Below are 13651 nucleotides of genomic sequence, written 5' to 3' on the forward strand. Positions count from 1 at the left end.
TTATTATACTGGGGGGGGCTCGCACTCAATGTTTATTATACTGGGGTGTTGGGGAGGGGGTGCGCACTGCGCCACCAATGAAGATAACTGACCTGTTAACACAAATACAGGAGGCGGGTGCCGGAATCAAATAGCCGGCACCCGACCTCTATGACAGGGAGCTGCGATCAGCGGCAGTTAACCCCTCAGGTGCCGCTCCCAGTGTCATAGAGGTCGGGTGCCGCTATTTGATTCCGGCACCCGCCTCCTGTATTTGTATTAACAGGTCAGTTATCTTCATTGGTGGCGCAGTGGCCACAGCCCCTCCCCCTGTCCCTCTTCTTATTGGCCGCGGCGGCAGCAGCACAGGGGGAGGGAGAGACTCTTCCACTGCACTGCTGAGAAGAACATGATAGTTCAGCTCCTGTGCCCGCTGCTGTATTCAGAGCTGCGGCGCGGCTCTAGTCGCAAATGGCGACAAGACTAAAAAGTCTTGTCGCCATTTGTAAATTCTAAGTCGCATTGGCGACCATTTTGGTCGCCATCTGGAGCCTTGAGACGTTAAAGAGATGGAAAGGAGATACTAGTGAAAATGGAACATTACAATGATGGCAGACTACTGATGGATGCTTCAGAGAGACGTTCCAGATGCTACTCACAAGCGTAAATGCACCAAGAGGAGCCTCACAGGGAAGAAGAATCGAGTTTAGTGTGTGTAGGTGAGCTCATTTCAGTTCAAAAAAGGATTTTCATAAAAAAATTGGAATAAAACTAATTTTATAAGTCTATTTCTATTTATTTTGAGGTATTGCCTTATTTAACATAGTTACCTAAATTGTCAGGAAACGTGATGTCCTATGACAAAATGGAGGTCATTTTCGGATTCAGCGCACCAAAAAAAATAAAGATTACGTGGAATAACCAAAACAGCTCTTGAAAATATTTTTTTTGCAGAACTGTGAATCAGTTCTAACTTCTCCTGTTTTGTCTCCTGTCCTTATACTATACACAGTGATAAGCAGTGTTCCAGTGATGATAGATAATCAGTTCTCACCTCTCCTGTGTTCTCTCCTGTCCTTATACTATACACAGTGATAAGCAGAGTGTTCCAGTGATAATAGATAATCAGTTCTCACCTCTCCTGTGTTCTCTCCTGTCCTTATACTATATACAGTGATAAGCAGGGTGTTCTAGTGATGATAATCAGTTCTCACCTCTCCTTTGTTCTCACCTGTCCTATTACTATACACAGTGATAAGCAGGGTGTTCTAGTGATGATAGATAATCAGTTCTCATCTCTCCTGTCCTTATACTATACACAGTGATAAGCAGAGTGTTCCAGTGATAATAGATAATCAGTTCTCACCTCTCCTGTGTTCTCTTCTGTCCTTATACTATATACAGTGATAAGCAGGGTGTTCTAGTGATAATAATCAGTTCTCACCTCTCCTTTGTTCTCACCTGTCCTATTACTATACACAGTGATAAGCAGGGTGTTCTAGTGATGATAGATAATCAGTTCTCATCTCTCCTGTCCTTATACTATACACAGTGATAAGCAGGGTGTTCTAGTGATGATAGATAATCGGTTCTCACCTCTCCTGTCCTTATACTTTATTCAGTTATAAGCAGGCTGTTTTAGTGATGATAGATAATCAGTTCTCACCTCTCCTGTGTTCTCTCCTTTCCTTATACTATACACAGTGATAAGCGGGGTGTTCTAGTGATGATAATCAGTTCTCACCTCTCCTGTATTTTCTCCTGTCCTTATACTATAAATAGTGATAAGCAGGATGTTCTAGTGATAATAGATAATCAGTTCTCACCTCTCCTGTATTTTCTCCTGTCCTTATACTATAAACAGTGATAAGCAGGGTGTTCTAGTGGTGATTATAATCAGTTCTCATCTCTCCTGGGTTCTCACCTGTCCTTATACTATACACAGTGATAAGCGACGTGTTCTAGTGATGATAATCGGTTCTCACCTCTCCTGTGTTCTCTCCTTTCCTTATACTATACACAGTGATAAGCGGGGTGGTCTAGTGATGATAATCAGTTCTCACCTCTCCTGTATTTTCTCCTGTCCTTATACTATAAACAGTGATAAGTGGAATGGGGCCTGACGGAGCATGGAGTGAGTCGCACATACAGAAGCTCCTGCTGCGATCCTGTAGGTTTTCCTGAATAAACTGCCACAAACGCAGCTGGCTTTCCCCTACCACCGCATGCACACTGATAGTACCTCAAGCTATGCACGACTATCGTAATGCCGAAAAAAGGCAAAAACCCGCTGAAACCAGAACGAGAGGCGTGGATCCAACATGGCTCTGCAGAGGAGGAGGACGAAAGCGAGCTGGCTGCTGCACGCCAGGATATAGCAGAGCGATTAGAAAAGTTTGCACACAAGCCTCCAGCCTGGGGGGAGGGGGTTCAGAGGATGCCCAGTCCGCCTCAGATGGCAATAATAAATATGTCCTCTGATGAGGAGCAGCCAGACCATGTGCTGCAGCTATCCCCAGACAGCATAGTTACCAACGTCATAAGAAAAAGGGTCAGGAGGACACTACTGCAGAGCCTACTCTAAAATATGCAATGACAGCAATAGCAAGCTGTAACTCCACACTCAAGAGTCTGAGTATTCAAATTGGGAGCCTTATAGAGGACCTTTCTATAATACACATCATGACCTGCATAAAGTGGCAGAATGCTCTACAGAGGTGGAACGCCGGGTGTCAGAGTTGGAAGGTAGGGCTAAGCCTCTTGAGATGGCAGCTAAAGTTACAGCAAGAAATATCGCTGCATTGTGTGCTAAAACAGACGACTTATTATTTCAACAAGTGCGATTTTCTATCAGGCTTGTCGGTGTTCCAGAAAAAGCGGACGGAATGATCGCCACTGATTTCATTGAAAAGTGGCTCGCTGTAAAGTTTCAAGATAAAGGGCTCTCCTCCCTGTATGCAGTTGAATGGGCTCAGAGTCCTCACCAGACCGTCGCACCCCCCTGGCCCGTATCCTCCCAAAATTCTAATTCTATTCTCCCAAAAGTAATCTTGCGATCAACCAGAGCTTACGATCAATGGAGTCAAGATCTCTATTGTCCCAGATTACTCGACCGAAGTACAAATAAAAAGAGCCCGCTTTATAGACCAACCTCGCCACTGGGTGCTGGAGAAGCCTGGTTGCCAGCCTCTTGCCCCAGGATTATGGGCCCTCTCATCAGCCCATGCTAAACTTAAACCCCATGGCGATTTGACTGTGTTTGTGGCATCTGAGCGCTGTTCGGATCTATTGAGCGCTCAGATCTGGGGATAGGTTAAATGTCTATGTTTTATGCAATAGCTGCACAGTTAAATATTCTTATGTCTTTTATTGTCTTTTGCTACCATGTGGCTAATGGAGTTTTGCCTCTGCCCTTGGAGATAAATTGGATTACTTTCCAATTGTCTCCAGGACAGAAGACATTGTGTAAAACTGTGATAATTACATTACCCCATTGTGTAAGGTAATTGTATCACAGGCAGAGGGGAGGATTTTGTGTGGGAGTGTCTGAGTGTATTGTACGTGTTTACTGGTTGTTTTACAAAACCCTGTGGATGGTACTAATGTGTAAGAATGTTATATAAGAACACTAAACACACAGCTCTGGGTGACCACTGCTTGACCCTCAACACGGAGTCTCGTCTCGTTCTTGGGGGGAGTCACTGTATGCTGTTAGAGACTGATTGCTAGGAGTGTAAGCCGCTTGGGTGCGTTTCCTATTCGTCTGCTAGCAGCTATTCGTGAGGTTCCGTTCGGGAGTTTGGGGCATTCCCTTGTATGCTGTTCGGGAGTTTGGTGTACTGTAAGTAGCTGTGCCTGTAGCTCTGGAAGGGGAAGATCGCCTAAACGGTTTTAACCAGGGCTGTGGAGTCGGAGTCGAGGAGTCTGAGTCGGAGGCAATTTTGGGTTCCTGGAGTCGGCAAAAAAGGAACCGACTCTGACTCCTACTAGATTTAAATTGAAATTAAAAAAAATAAGACACATCTAGGTTTTTGAGGAGGAAAATAAGAAAAAAAATATTTTTAACCAAAAGGTGTGCTTTTGGTGGGTTTTGAACTAATAGTGATCTGTGAGTGGCACTGTTAGGGGGGCATCTGTGGGGGGCATCTGTGGGTGGCACTGTTAGGGGGGATCATTGTGGGGGCGTCTGTGGATGACACATATATAGCATCTTATCTTATCTTATGTGTCATCCACAGATCCCCCCCCCCCCCCCCATAACAGTGTCCCTGTGTAGTGAATGGGGGCCGGCATCTGTTTCTGTAATGACAGCGAGGCCCGGTGCCTGCTTCATTCATCCGAGCGCCCGCCCGGCCTCCTGATGCCAAGCAGTTAGTAGTAAGTAGTACAGCGCTAGATTTAAGATGATTGGACTTCAACTTTTTACTGTGCATTCAATTACCCCTTAATTCCACATTTTGGTTCCCTGTACTGCCTACTTTTACCTGTGCTTAAAATAGGGTTGCTAGGCATGGTCGTCTATCTGTTGCTATGCAGGTCCGTCTGTCTGTTGAAGGACGGAGAAGCAGGCAGCGTGCAGGGTCACATTACTGACAGCCAGGGACTGTAAGTAAATGACTAAAGCCAGGTCCTCCCCAGCAGCCGATAACAGTGCCTGGGCTGTGTGCACTTCTCCCTGTCCCTGCGCTTGGCAGACGCTCCCTCACTCAGCAGAGCTGGAGAATGCAGAGTTGGAGCAGCGCAGACCAGGGAAGGGAGATCTGCCGTCTGCTCAGTGTATAAATGAAAGCAACATGTGGTAAGAGGACCTGTGGCAAACACCGCCACTTACAGAATGTCTTTCTTGTCTGTACCTCTTCCCCTCCCCCTTTTCCTGTCCCATTGTTTCCCCAGCAGGGTGTTGTCTCAGCCCTTGCTATTGTCTGACCTCCCCTTTTCCTTGTACCATAGTAATCTATGTATTGTATGTAAATGAGGCTGTTGGCAGTTTGAATCCAGGTGCGCCATGCCGAGTAAAGTCAGTGACTGCCAAACTGTGTGTCGTCCAGTCACTGGGGAAATTGTCTCTTGGTTATTGACCTGCTTCTTCAGCTACAAGGGGATTTAAATGAAGATATTGAGGGTATACCGTGAAGTTCCGCAACAATTGGTGGCAGCGGCGGGATACAAGCCTTGCAGCACAGCAAAGCAGCAGTTTGTTAAAACAGCCATTTGGATATACCGGAGTTCGAGAATATGTGCAGTCATTCGAACGAACGGTGAATGGAGACGAATTATGCAACATTGAAACGAACTACGTTAAAGGAATTATTGGAAGCAAGGGGAAGAAAAGCCAGCAACAAAACCAAAGCTACTCTGGTGGCCGAACTCATGGAGGGGGACAGAGCGACCACTGCGGCAGCTCCACAGGAGACAGAGCCAACAGAATTTACAATAGAGCTCAATAGCAGGTTAGCTTTTTACCCAAACACCCCCTCCGTGGAGACACTAGAAAGACTGATAGCAGATGTACACGAGTACATTGTGGCTAAGCAAAACGCTATTCAGCGAGTCGGGGAAGGAGCTCCAGCGCCCACCAGCACTACCCAGGGAAAAGCTAAGATTCCCTACCAAGCTTTTAAAAATTACACAGAAGGAGAAAGTGATATTGACGAATACCTACAGGATTTCGAAAGGTTGTGCCAGCTACACGACATCAGCCCAGCCGACCAAGTACCCCTGCTGGCAGGTAGATTGTCAGGAATTATCCCAAAGTCAAACAAGCCATCCTAGCACGGTATACCATTACCTCTGAGGCATACCGACTCAAATTCCGGGACATCAAGAAACAAACAAAAGACTCACACACTAAATGGGCACACCGACTACAGCGAGCCGCCAAGGGGTGGATGGAAGCGGCACGGGTCACCACTATGGAAGAGATGTTCCAGTTAATAGTAATGGAGCAGTTTTTTAATGGACTAACCGCAGAACTTCAAAATTGGGTACGAGATCGCAAACCCCATACCCTACCAGAGGCAGCCAAGCTAGCTGACGAGTTCCAAGACACCAGGCGAGATCAACGCACACCACACTGGACCACGTATGGATCTACCACCCCTCTGCCAGCAGTGACTACCTTGGCTCACCCATGACCAGCCGCGAGCCACAACCAGTACCCTCGTAGGTACAATGCCCGACCACCGATCCGCTGCCACACCTGCAACCAACAGGGGCACATCCAGAGAGACTGCCCACGTAACCGACCTCGCCAGAAGTGGTTCCAGTCCTCCTCCCCCCAATCGGGCTGCAGTACACTGCTGCCAAAGAGAATCTGTGCTCCCAACATCCACAGTCACCTCAATAGAAGAGCCTCTGGGGATCCTACACGAGGTAAGCCCCATACAAGCCGCCTCCGACAACCGCCAGGGGCACCGCCAGGTGGTACACATGGAGGGGAAGAGTATACAAGGATTACGTGACTCTGGGGCCACGTTAACCCTGGTCCGAAATCATTTGGTGCCTAAGCACACCCTCACCGGAGACTGTGTAGCTGTACGGGTGGCAGGGGGAGCAATTTACAAAGTTCCCACTGCCAAGGTGCATTTGAATTGGGGGGCAGGGCATGGAAACGTGGAGGTGGGAATTATGCAGGATTTGCCCGCTGATGTTATTTTGGGCAACGACTTGGGGGAGCTCACCTCTGCTTTTGTCCCTCAACCAACTATCCAAGAGGCCTACCCGGTTGTTACCCGGCAGCAAGCACGCACCACGGCTCCATCCGATCACACTGAGGCTCAGGTAAACAATATGCCACACACCCCTCCTATTCTCCCCTGGGATGCCCCCCTGGAATTTGGCAGTGAGGTTGCCCTAGATCCCTCCCTGCAGGTATATAAAGATAGGATAAACAAGGACCAAGGAGGGTTGGAGGGAGAGAGATATGCTTGGGACAAAGGTCTCATATACCGCTATGCAGAGAAGGTAGTAGCAGGGTCCATACCCGTGCCCACTAAGCAGTTAGTGGTACCCCGAAAGTATAGACAAGAGTTGCTGCGCATCGTGCACGATATACCATTATCAGGGCATTTAGAAATCAGCCGAACGAAACATCGGCTGACGCAGAACTTCTTCTGGCCAGGTATCTCAAAGGATATTAGACAATACTGTCAAACGTGCGATACCTGCCAGAGGGTAGGGAAGAGAGGGGATCGCTATAAAGCCAAACTCAGATCCCTGCCCATAATTGAAGAACCCTTCAGTCGAGTAGCTGTAGACATAATAGGACCCCTAGCGAAACCCAGTCCCTCCGGCAAGAAATACATCTTGACCGTAGTGGACTACGCCACTAGATACCCAGAGGCAGTGGTGTTGACCAATGTACATGCAGAGACTATAGCCGATGCCCTTATGCGAATATTCTCCCGTAGGGGATTTCCCCAGGAGATTATTTCGGATAGGGGCAGCCAGTTCACTGCAGAGGTCACCCACCAACTCTGGAAAGTGTGTGGGGTGAAACCGATCTTAAACTCCGCCTACCACCCCCAATCCAACGGGCTCTGTGAACGGTTTAACGGAACACTTAAACAGATGATCCGCACGTTCATAGACACTCAAAAAGACTGGGAACGGTTTTTGCCCCACTTGCTCTTTGCCTATAGGGAAGTACCCCAAGAATCCACGGGATTCTCCCCTTTTGAATTATTGTTCGGGAGGAGAGTGAGGGGCCCCTTAGACCTTATCAGAGAACACTGGGAGGGAGGGGTAACTACGAATGGTACCCCTATTGTCCCATACGTGCTGGAGTTTAGGGAACGCTTGGAGGCTCTGACCCAGACGGTACGTACTAACCTCCAAGCGGCCCAACAACGACAGCGCAGATGGTACGATAAGGGGGCCAGGGACCGCAGCTTTCAGGTCGGGCAGAAGGTGTTAATCCTACGGCCAGTCCCTAATGACAAGCTGCAGGCCTCCTGTTATAGAGCAGGAGGAGCTGAGCAGATTATATATACAGAGAACCTGTCAACGTGTAATCTGCAGGCAGCATGTTATAGAGCAGGAGGAGCTGAGCAGATTATATATACAGAGAACCTGTCACCGTGTAATCTGCAGGCAGTGTGTTATAGAGCAGGAGGATCTGAGCAGATTATATATAAAGAGAACCTGTCACCGTGTAATCTGCAGGCAGCGTGTTATAGAGCAGGAGGAGCTGAGCAGATTATATATAAAGAGAACCTGGTACCATGTAATCTGCAGGCAGTGTGTTATAGAGCAGGAGGAGCTGAGCAGATTATATATAAAGAGAACCTGTCACCATGTAATCTGCAGGCAGAGTGTTATAGAGCAGGAGGAGCTGAGCAGATTATATATAAAGAGAACCTGTCACCATGTAATCTGCAGGCAGCGTGTTATAGAGCAGGAGGAGCTGAGCAGATTATATATATATATATATAAAGAGAACCTGTCACCATGTAATCTGCAGGCAGCGTGTTATAGAGCAGGAGGAGCTGAGCAGATTATATATATATATATATAAAGAGAACCTGTCACCATGTAATCTGCAGGCAGAGTGTTATAGAGCAGGAGGAGCTGAGCAGATTATATATAAAGAGAACCTGTCACCATGTAATCTGCAGGCAGAGTGTTATAGAGCAGGAGGAGCTGAGCAGATTATATATAAAGAGAACCTGTCACCATGTAATCTGCAGGCAGCGTGTGTTAGAAGGTGAGGAGATGAGCAGATTTTTGTATCATTTTGTGGGAAAGTCACCAAAACTTGTAATCTATTTATTTAAAACAATTTTTTTTTTTAACTTAAAGGGGTTGTGCAGTATTGATGAGAACTCCTTAAGATAGGTCATTCCAGCACCCCATAATCAGCTTTTTGAAAAAGTAGCATCTGCTTCAAAATTCCCTGCTCATCGTCCCGCTTTTATTCGCGGCACAGTGTAACTACAACTGCTCGTTCCATTCACTTAAAGGAATCAATCACTGATCGTACCTCCTCTGTGTACAACTAGCAGTGACTGACGGCTGTCTCGGTATTCCACAGGGAATGCTGCCTGATTTCCTGGTGACTGATTAATTCTTCAAGTTTAACCATTGTATTTGTCCATTTTTCTCGTAGAAATGATAGACTATAATATTTTTTTTCTTTTTTTTTTTTAGGTGAGGACTATTCACCTTGTTATGAAGTTGACGTTAATCATTCACAGATCGTGAAAAAAAGAACTGCACATAAACGGGGTACACTTTTTACATGTTCCGAATATGGGAAACATTTAAAAAATAAATTTAATCTTTCAATGCGCAGAAAAATTCACACAGCTAAAAGGCGATATTCATGTTCAGACTGTGGGAAATCATTTACTAGGAAACTCACTCTTGTTGGACATCAAAGAATTCACACAGGAGAGAAGCCATTCTCCTGCCTGGAATGTGGGAAGAGTTTTAAGCTTAAAAGTTATCTTGAGAGACATAAGCGGATTCACACAGGAGTGAAGCAATATTCATGTTTAGTCTGTGGAAGTTGTTTTAGTCTTAAATCGAGTCTAACAAAGCATCAGAGGTGTCACACAGGAGAGAAGCCATATTCATGTTCAGAATGTGGACAATGTTTCAGTCAGAGATCAATCCTTGTTAAACATCAGAAGATTCATACAGGGGAGAAGCCGTATTTATGCTCAGAATGTGGAAAATGTTTTACACATAAGTCAAATCTTGTTGACCATCTGACAACTCACAGGGAGAAGTCATTTTCATGTCCAAAATGTGGGAAATGTTTTCGACAAAAATCAAGTCTTGTGGGACATCTTAATATTCATTCAGAGGAGAAGTCATATTCATGCTCTCAATGTGGAAAGTGTTTTAAGCAGATATTAGCTCTTATGAAACATCGCAGCACTCACAAAGGGGAGAAGTCTTATTCATGTACACATTGTGGGAAATGCTTTCTCCAGAAATCAAGTCTTGTTAGACATCAGAGAATTCACACTGGGGAGAGGCCTTATTCTTGTTCAGAATGTGGGAAGTGTTTTAAGGAGAAATTAGCTCTTATCAAACATCGCAGCACTCACAAAGGGGAGAAGCCTTATTCATGTACACATTGTGGGAAATGCTTTGTCCAGAAATCAAGTCTTGTTAGACATCAGAAAATTCACACTGGGGAGAGGCCTTATTCTTGTTCAGAATGTGGGAAGTGTTTTAACCAGAGATCTATCCTTGTTAAACATCAGAATATTCACACCGAGGAGAAGCCGTATTCATGCTCCGAATGTGGAAGGTGTTTTAAACAGAAATCAACTCTTCTTAATCATCAGAATGTTCACACAGGGAAGAAGTCATATTCATGCTCAGAATGTGGGAAATGTTTTAGAAGGAAAGCGAGTCTTGTTATACATCTGAGAATTCACACAGGGGAGAAGCCATTTTTGTGTATAGAATGTGGGAAATGTTTTAACCAGAGATCAAGCCTCGTTGCTCATCAGAATACTCATTCTACGGAGAAGTCGTATTCATGTTCAAAATGTGGGAAATGTTATATACATAAATCAAGTCTTGTTCTACATTATCGGATTCACACAGGGGAGAATCCGTATTCATGCCCTGAATGTGGAAAGTGTTTTAAACAGAAATCATCTCTTGTTAAACATGAGAATGTTCACACAGGAGAGAAGTCATATCCATGCTCAGAATGTGGGAAATGTTTTAGCACGAAAGCGAGTCTTGTTATACATCTGAGAATTCACACAGGGGAGAGGCCATATTTGTGTATAGAATGTGGGAAATGTTTTAACCAGAGATCAATCCTCGTTACTCATCAGAAAACTCATGCTACGGAGAAGCCGTTTTCATGTTCAGAATGTGGGAAATGTTTTAACCACAGATCAAGCCTGTTTACTCATCAGAAAATTCACACCAGAGAGAAGCCGTATTCATGCTCAGAATGTGGGATATGTTTTACCCTTAAAGAAGATCTTGTTGACCATCTCAAAAGTCACTCTGAAGTGAAGCAGTTTTTGTGTCTTGAATGTGGGAAATGTTTTCATCAGAAGTCGAGTCTTGTGGAACATCTAAATGTTCACTTGGAGAAGACATATTCATGTCTAGAATGTGGGAAATGTTTTATATATGAATCAAGTCTTGTTATACATCAGAGAATTCACACCAAAGGGGAGAAGACATTGTAACGCTGTAGGAAATATGGCTGATGTGAGCTCCCTGTTGGACCTGCTGCCTCCGGATAACCATTACTGCTTAACACAGCAAGATTTCTGGTGGGATCCTAGTGATCGATGTTGTATGTACATGGCCTGAACCAGCATCCATAACCGTCCACAAAACTCTTGGATTGAGAATATCACAGTCTTATTAATGAGAACAATTTCCCCAGTAAACTGTTACGAATAAAATATATTTATTGAAGGATCATACAGTAGATACCATTAACTACCCTGAGCAAAAATATAAACACAACACTTTTGGTTTTGCTCCCATTTTGCATGAGCTGAACTCAAAGATCTGAAACATTTTCTACAGACACAAAAGACCCATTACTCTCAAATATTGTTCACATATCTGTCTAGATCTGTGTTAGTGAGCGCTTCTCCTTTGCCGAGATAATCCATCCCACCTCACAGGTGTGGCATATCAAGGTGCTGATTAGAAGCATGAATATTGCACAGGTGTGCCTTAGACTGCCCACAATAAAAGGCCACTCTGAAATGTGCAGTTTGATCACACAGCACAATGCCACAGATGTCGCAACGTTTGAGGGAGCGTGCAATTGGCATGCTGACTGCGGCAATGTCTACCGGAGCTGTTGCCCGTGCTATGAATGTTCATTTTTCTACCATAAGCCATCTCCAAAGGCGTTTCAGAGATTTTGGCAGTACATCCAACCGGCCTCACAACTGCAGACCATGTGTAACCACACCAGCCCAGGACCTCCACATCCAGCATGTTCACCTCCATGATCGTCTGAGACCTTCCACCCGGATGGCTGCAGCAACAATCTGCATAACCAAAGAATTTCTGCACAAACTGTCAGAACCGTCTCAGGGAAGCTTATCTGCATGCTCGTCGTCCTCATCGGGGTCTGGACCTGACTGCTGTTCATCGTCGTAACCGACTTGAGTGGGCAAATGCTCACATTTGATGGCGTCTGGCACGTTGGAGAGGCGTTCTGTTCACGGATGAGTCCCGGTTTTCACTGTTTAGGGCAGATGGCAGACAGCGTGTATGGCGTTGTGTGGGCGAGCGGATTGCTGATGTCAATGTTTTGGATTGAGTGGCCCATGGTGGCGGTGGGGTTATGGTATGGGCAGGCGTATGTTATGGACAACGAACACAGGTTGGCATTTTGAATGCACAAAGATACCGTGACGAGATCCTGAGGCCCATTGTTGTGCCGTTATCCATGACCATCACCTCATGGTGCAGCATGATGATGCACGGCCCTATATTGCAGGGATCTGGACACAGTTCCTGGAAGCTGAAAACATCCCAGTTCTTGCATGGCAGCATACTCACCGGACATGTCACCCATTGAGCATGTTTGGGATGCTCTGGATCGGCGTATACGACAGCGTGTTCCTGCCAATATTCTGCAACTTCACACGGCTATTGAAGAGGAGTTGACAACATTCCACAGGCCACAATCAACAACCTGATCAACTCTATGCCACGGAGATGTGCTCCACTGCGTGAGGCAAATGGTGGCCACACCAGATACTGACTGGTTTTCTGACTTCCTCCTTCCCCCAGTAAGGCAAAACTGTGCACTATTCATGCTGTCTAATCAGCACCTTGATATGCCACACCTGTGAGGTGGGATGGATTATCTCGGCAGAGGAGAAGCGCTCACTAACGCAAATCTAGACAGATTTGTGAACAATATTTGAGAGTAATGGGTCTTCTGTGTCTGTAGAAAATGTTTCACATCTTTGAGTTCAGCTCATGCAAAATGGGAGCAAAACCGAAAGGGTTGCATTTATATTTTTGCTCAGTGTGTTGCTGCCGGCAGAATTTTATTTTTTCTTGGCAGAACTGCTTTAGTTCAGAGAAATCAATGGCGAAATCAGCGGTTTACAGTCTTGTAGTTTTAGGTACGCCTGGTGTGCTCAGCCTGGAATGGTTTAGTGCTCCATATTTTATGCATAAGATTTTGTAGAACAATTCTACAGTGGGATGCGAAAGATTCGGCAACCTTGTTAATCGTCATGATTTTCCTGTATAAATCGTTGGTGGTTACGATAAAAAATGTCAGTTAATTATATCATATAGGAGACACACACAGTGATATTTGAGAAGTGAAATGAAGTTTATTGGATTTACAGAAAGTGCTATAATTGTTTATACAGAATTAGGCCGGTGCATACATTTGGGCACTGTTGTCATTTTATTGATTCCAAAACCTTTAGAACTAATTATTGGAACTCACATTGGCTTGGTAAGCTTAGTGACCCCTGACCTACATACACAGGTGAATCCAAATATGAGAAAGAGTATTTAAGGGGGTCAATTGTAAGTTTCCCTCCTCTTTTAATTTTCTCTGAAGAGCAGCAACATGGGGGTCTCAAAACAACTCTCAAATGACCTGAAGACAAAGATTGTTCCCCATCATGGTTTAGGGGAAGGATACAGAAAGCTGTCTCAGAGATTTCAGCTTCTGTTTCCACAGTTAGGAACATAT

At 45.3% G+C, this 13651-nt stretch overlaps 1 protein-coding gene across 1 annotated transcript in view; it reads left to right on the top strand.

The window, feature by feature from the left end:
• Window positions 1-12247, top strand: part of LOC121001571 (zinc finger protein 260-like) — a 79343-nt gene extending 67096 nt beyond the window's left edge. The window contains exons 9-10 of the mRNA XM_040432716.1: window positions 9127-10552; window positions 12178-12247. Coding sequence (XP_040288650.1) covers window positions 9127-10552; window positions 12178-12247 — 1496 coding nt within the window. The remainder of the gene's footprint in view (window positions 1-9126; window positions 10553-12177) is intronic.
• The last annotated feature ends 1404 nt before the right edge of the window (window positions 12248-13651 follow it).

Source organism: Bufo bufo, chromosome 5, assembly GCF_905171765.1.
Source record: "Bufo bufo chromosome 5, aBufBuf1.1, whole genome shotgun sequence".
Lineage (NCBI taxonomy): Eukaryota > Metazoa > Chordata > Amphibia > Anura > Bufonidae > Bufo > Bufo bufo.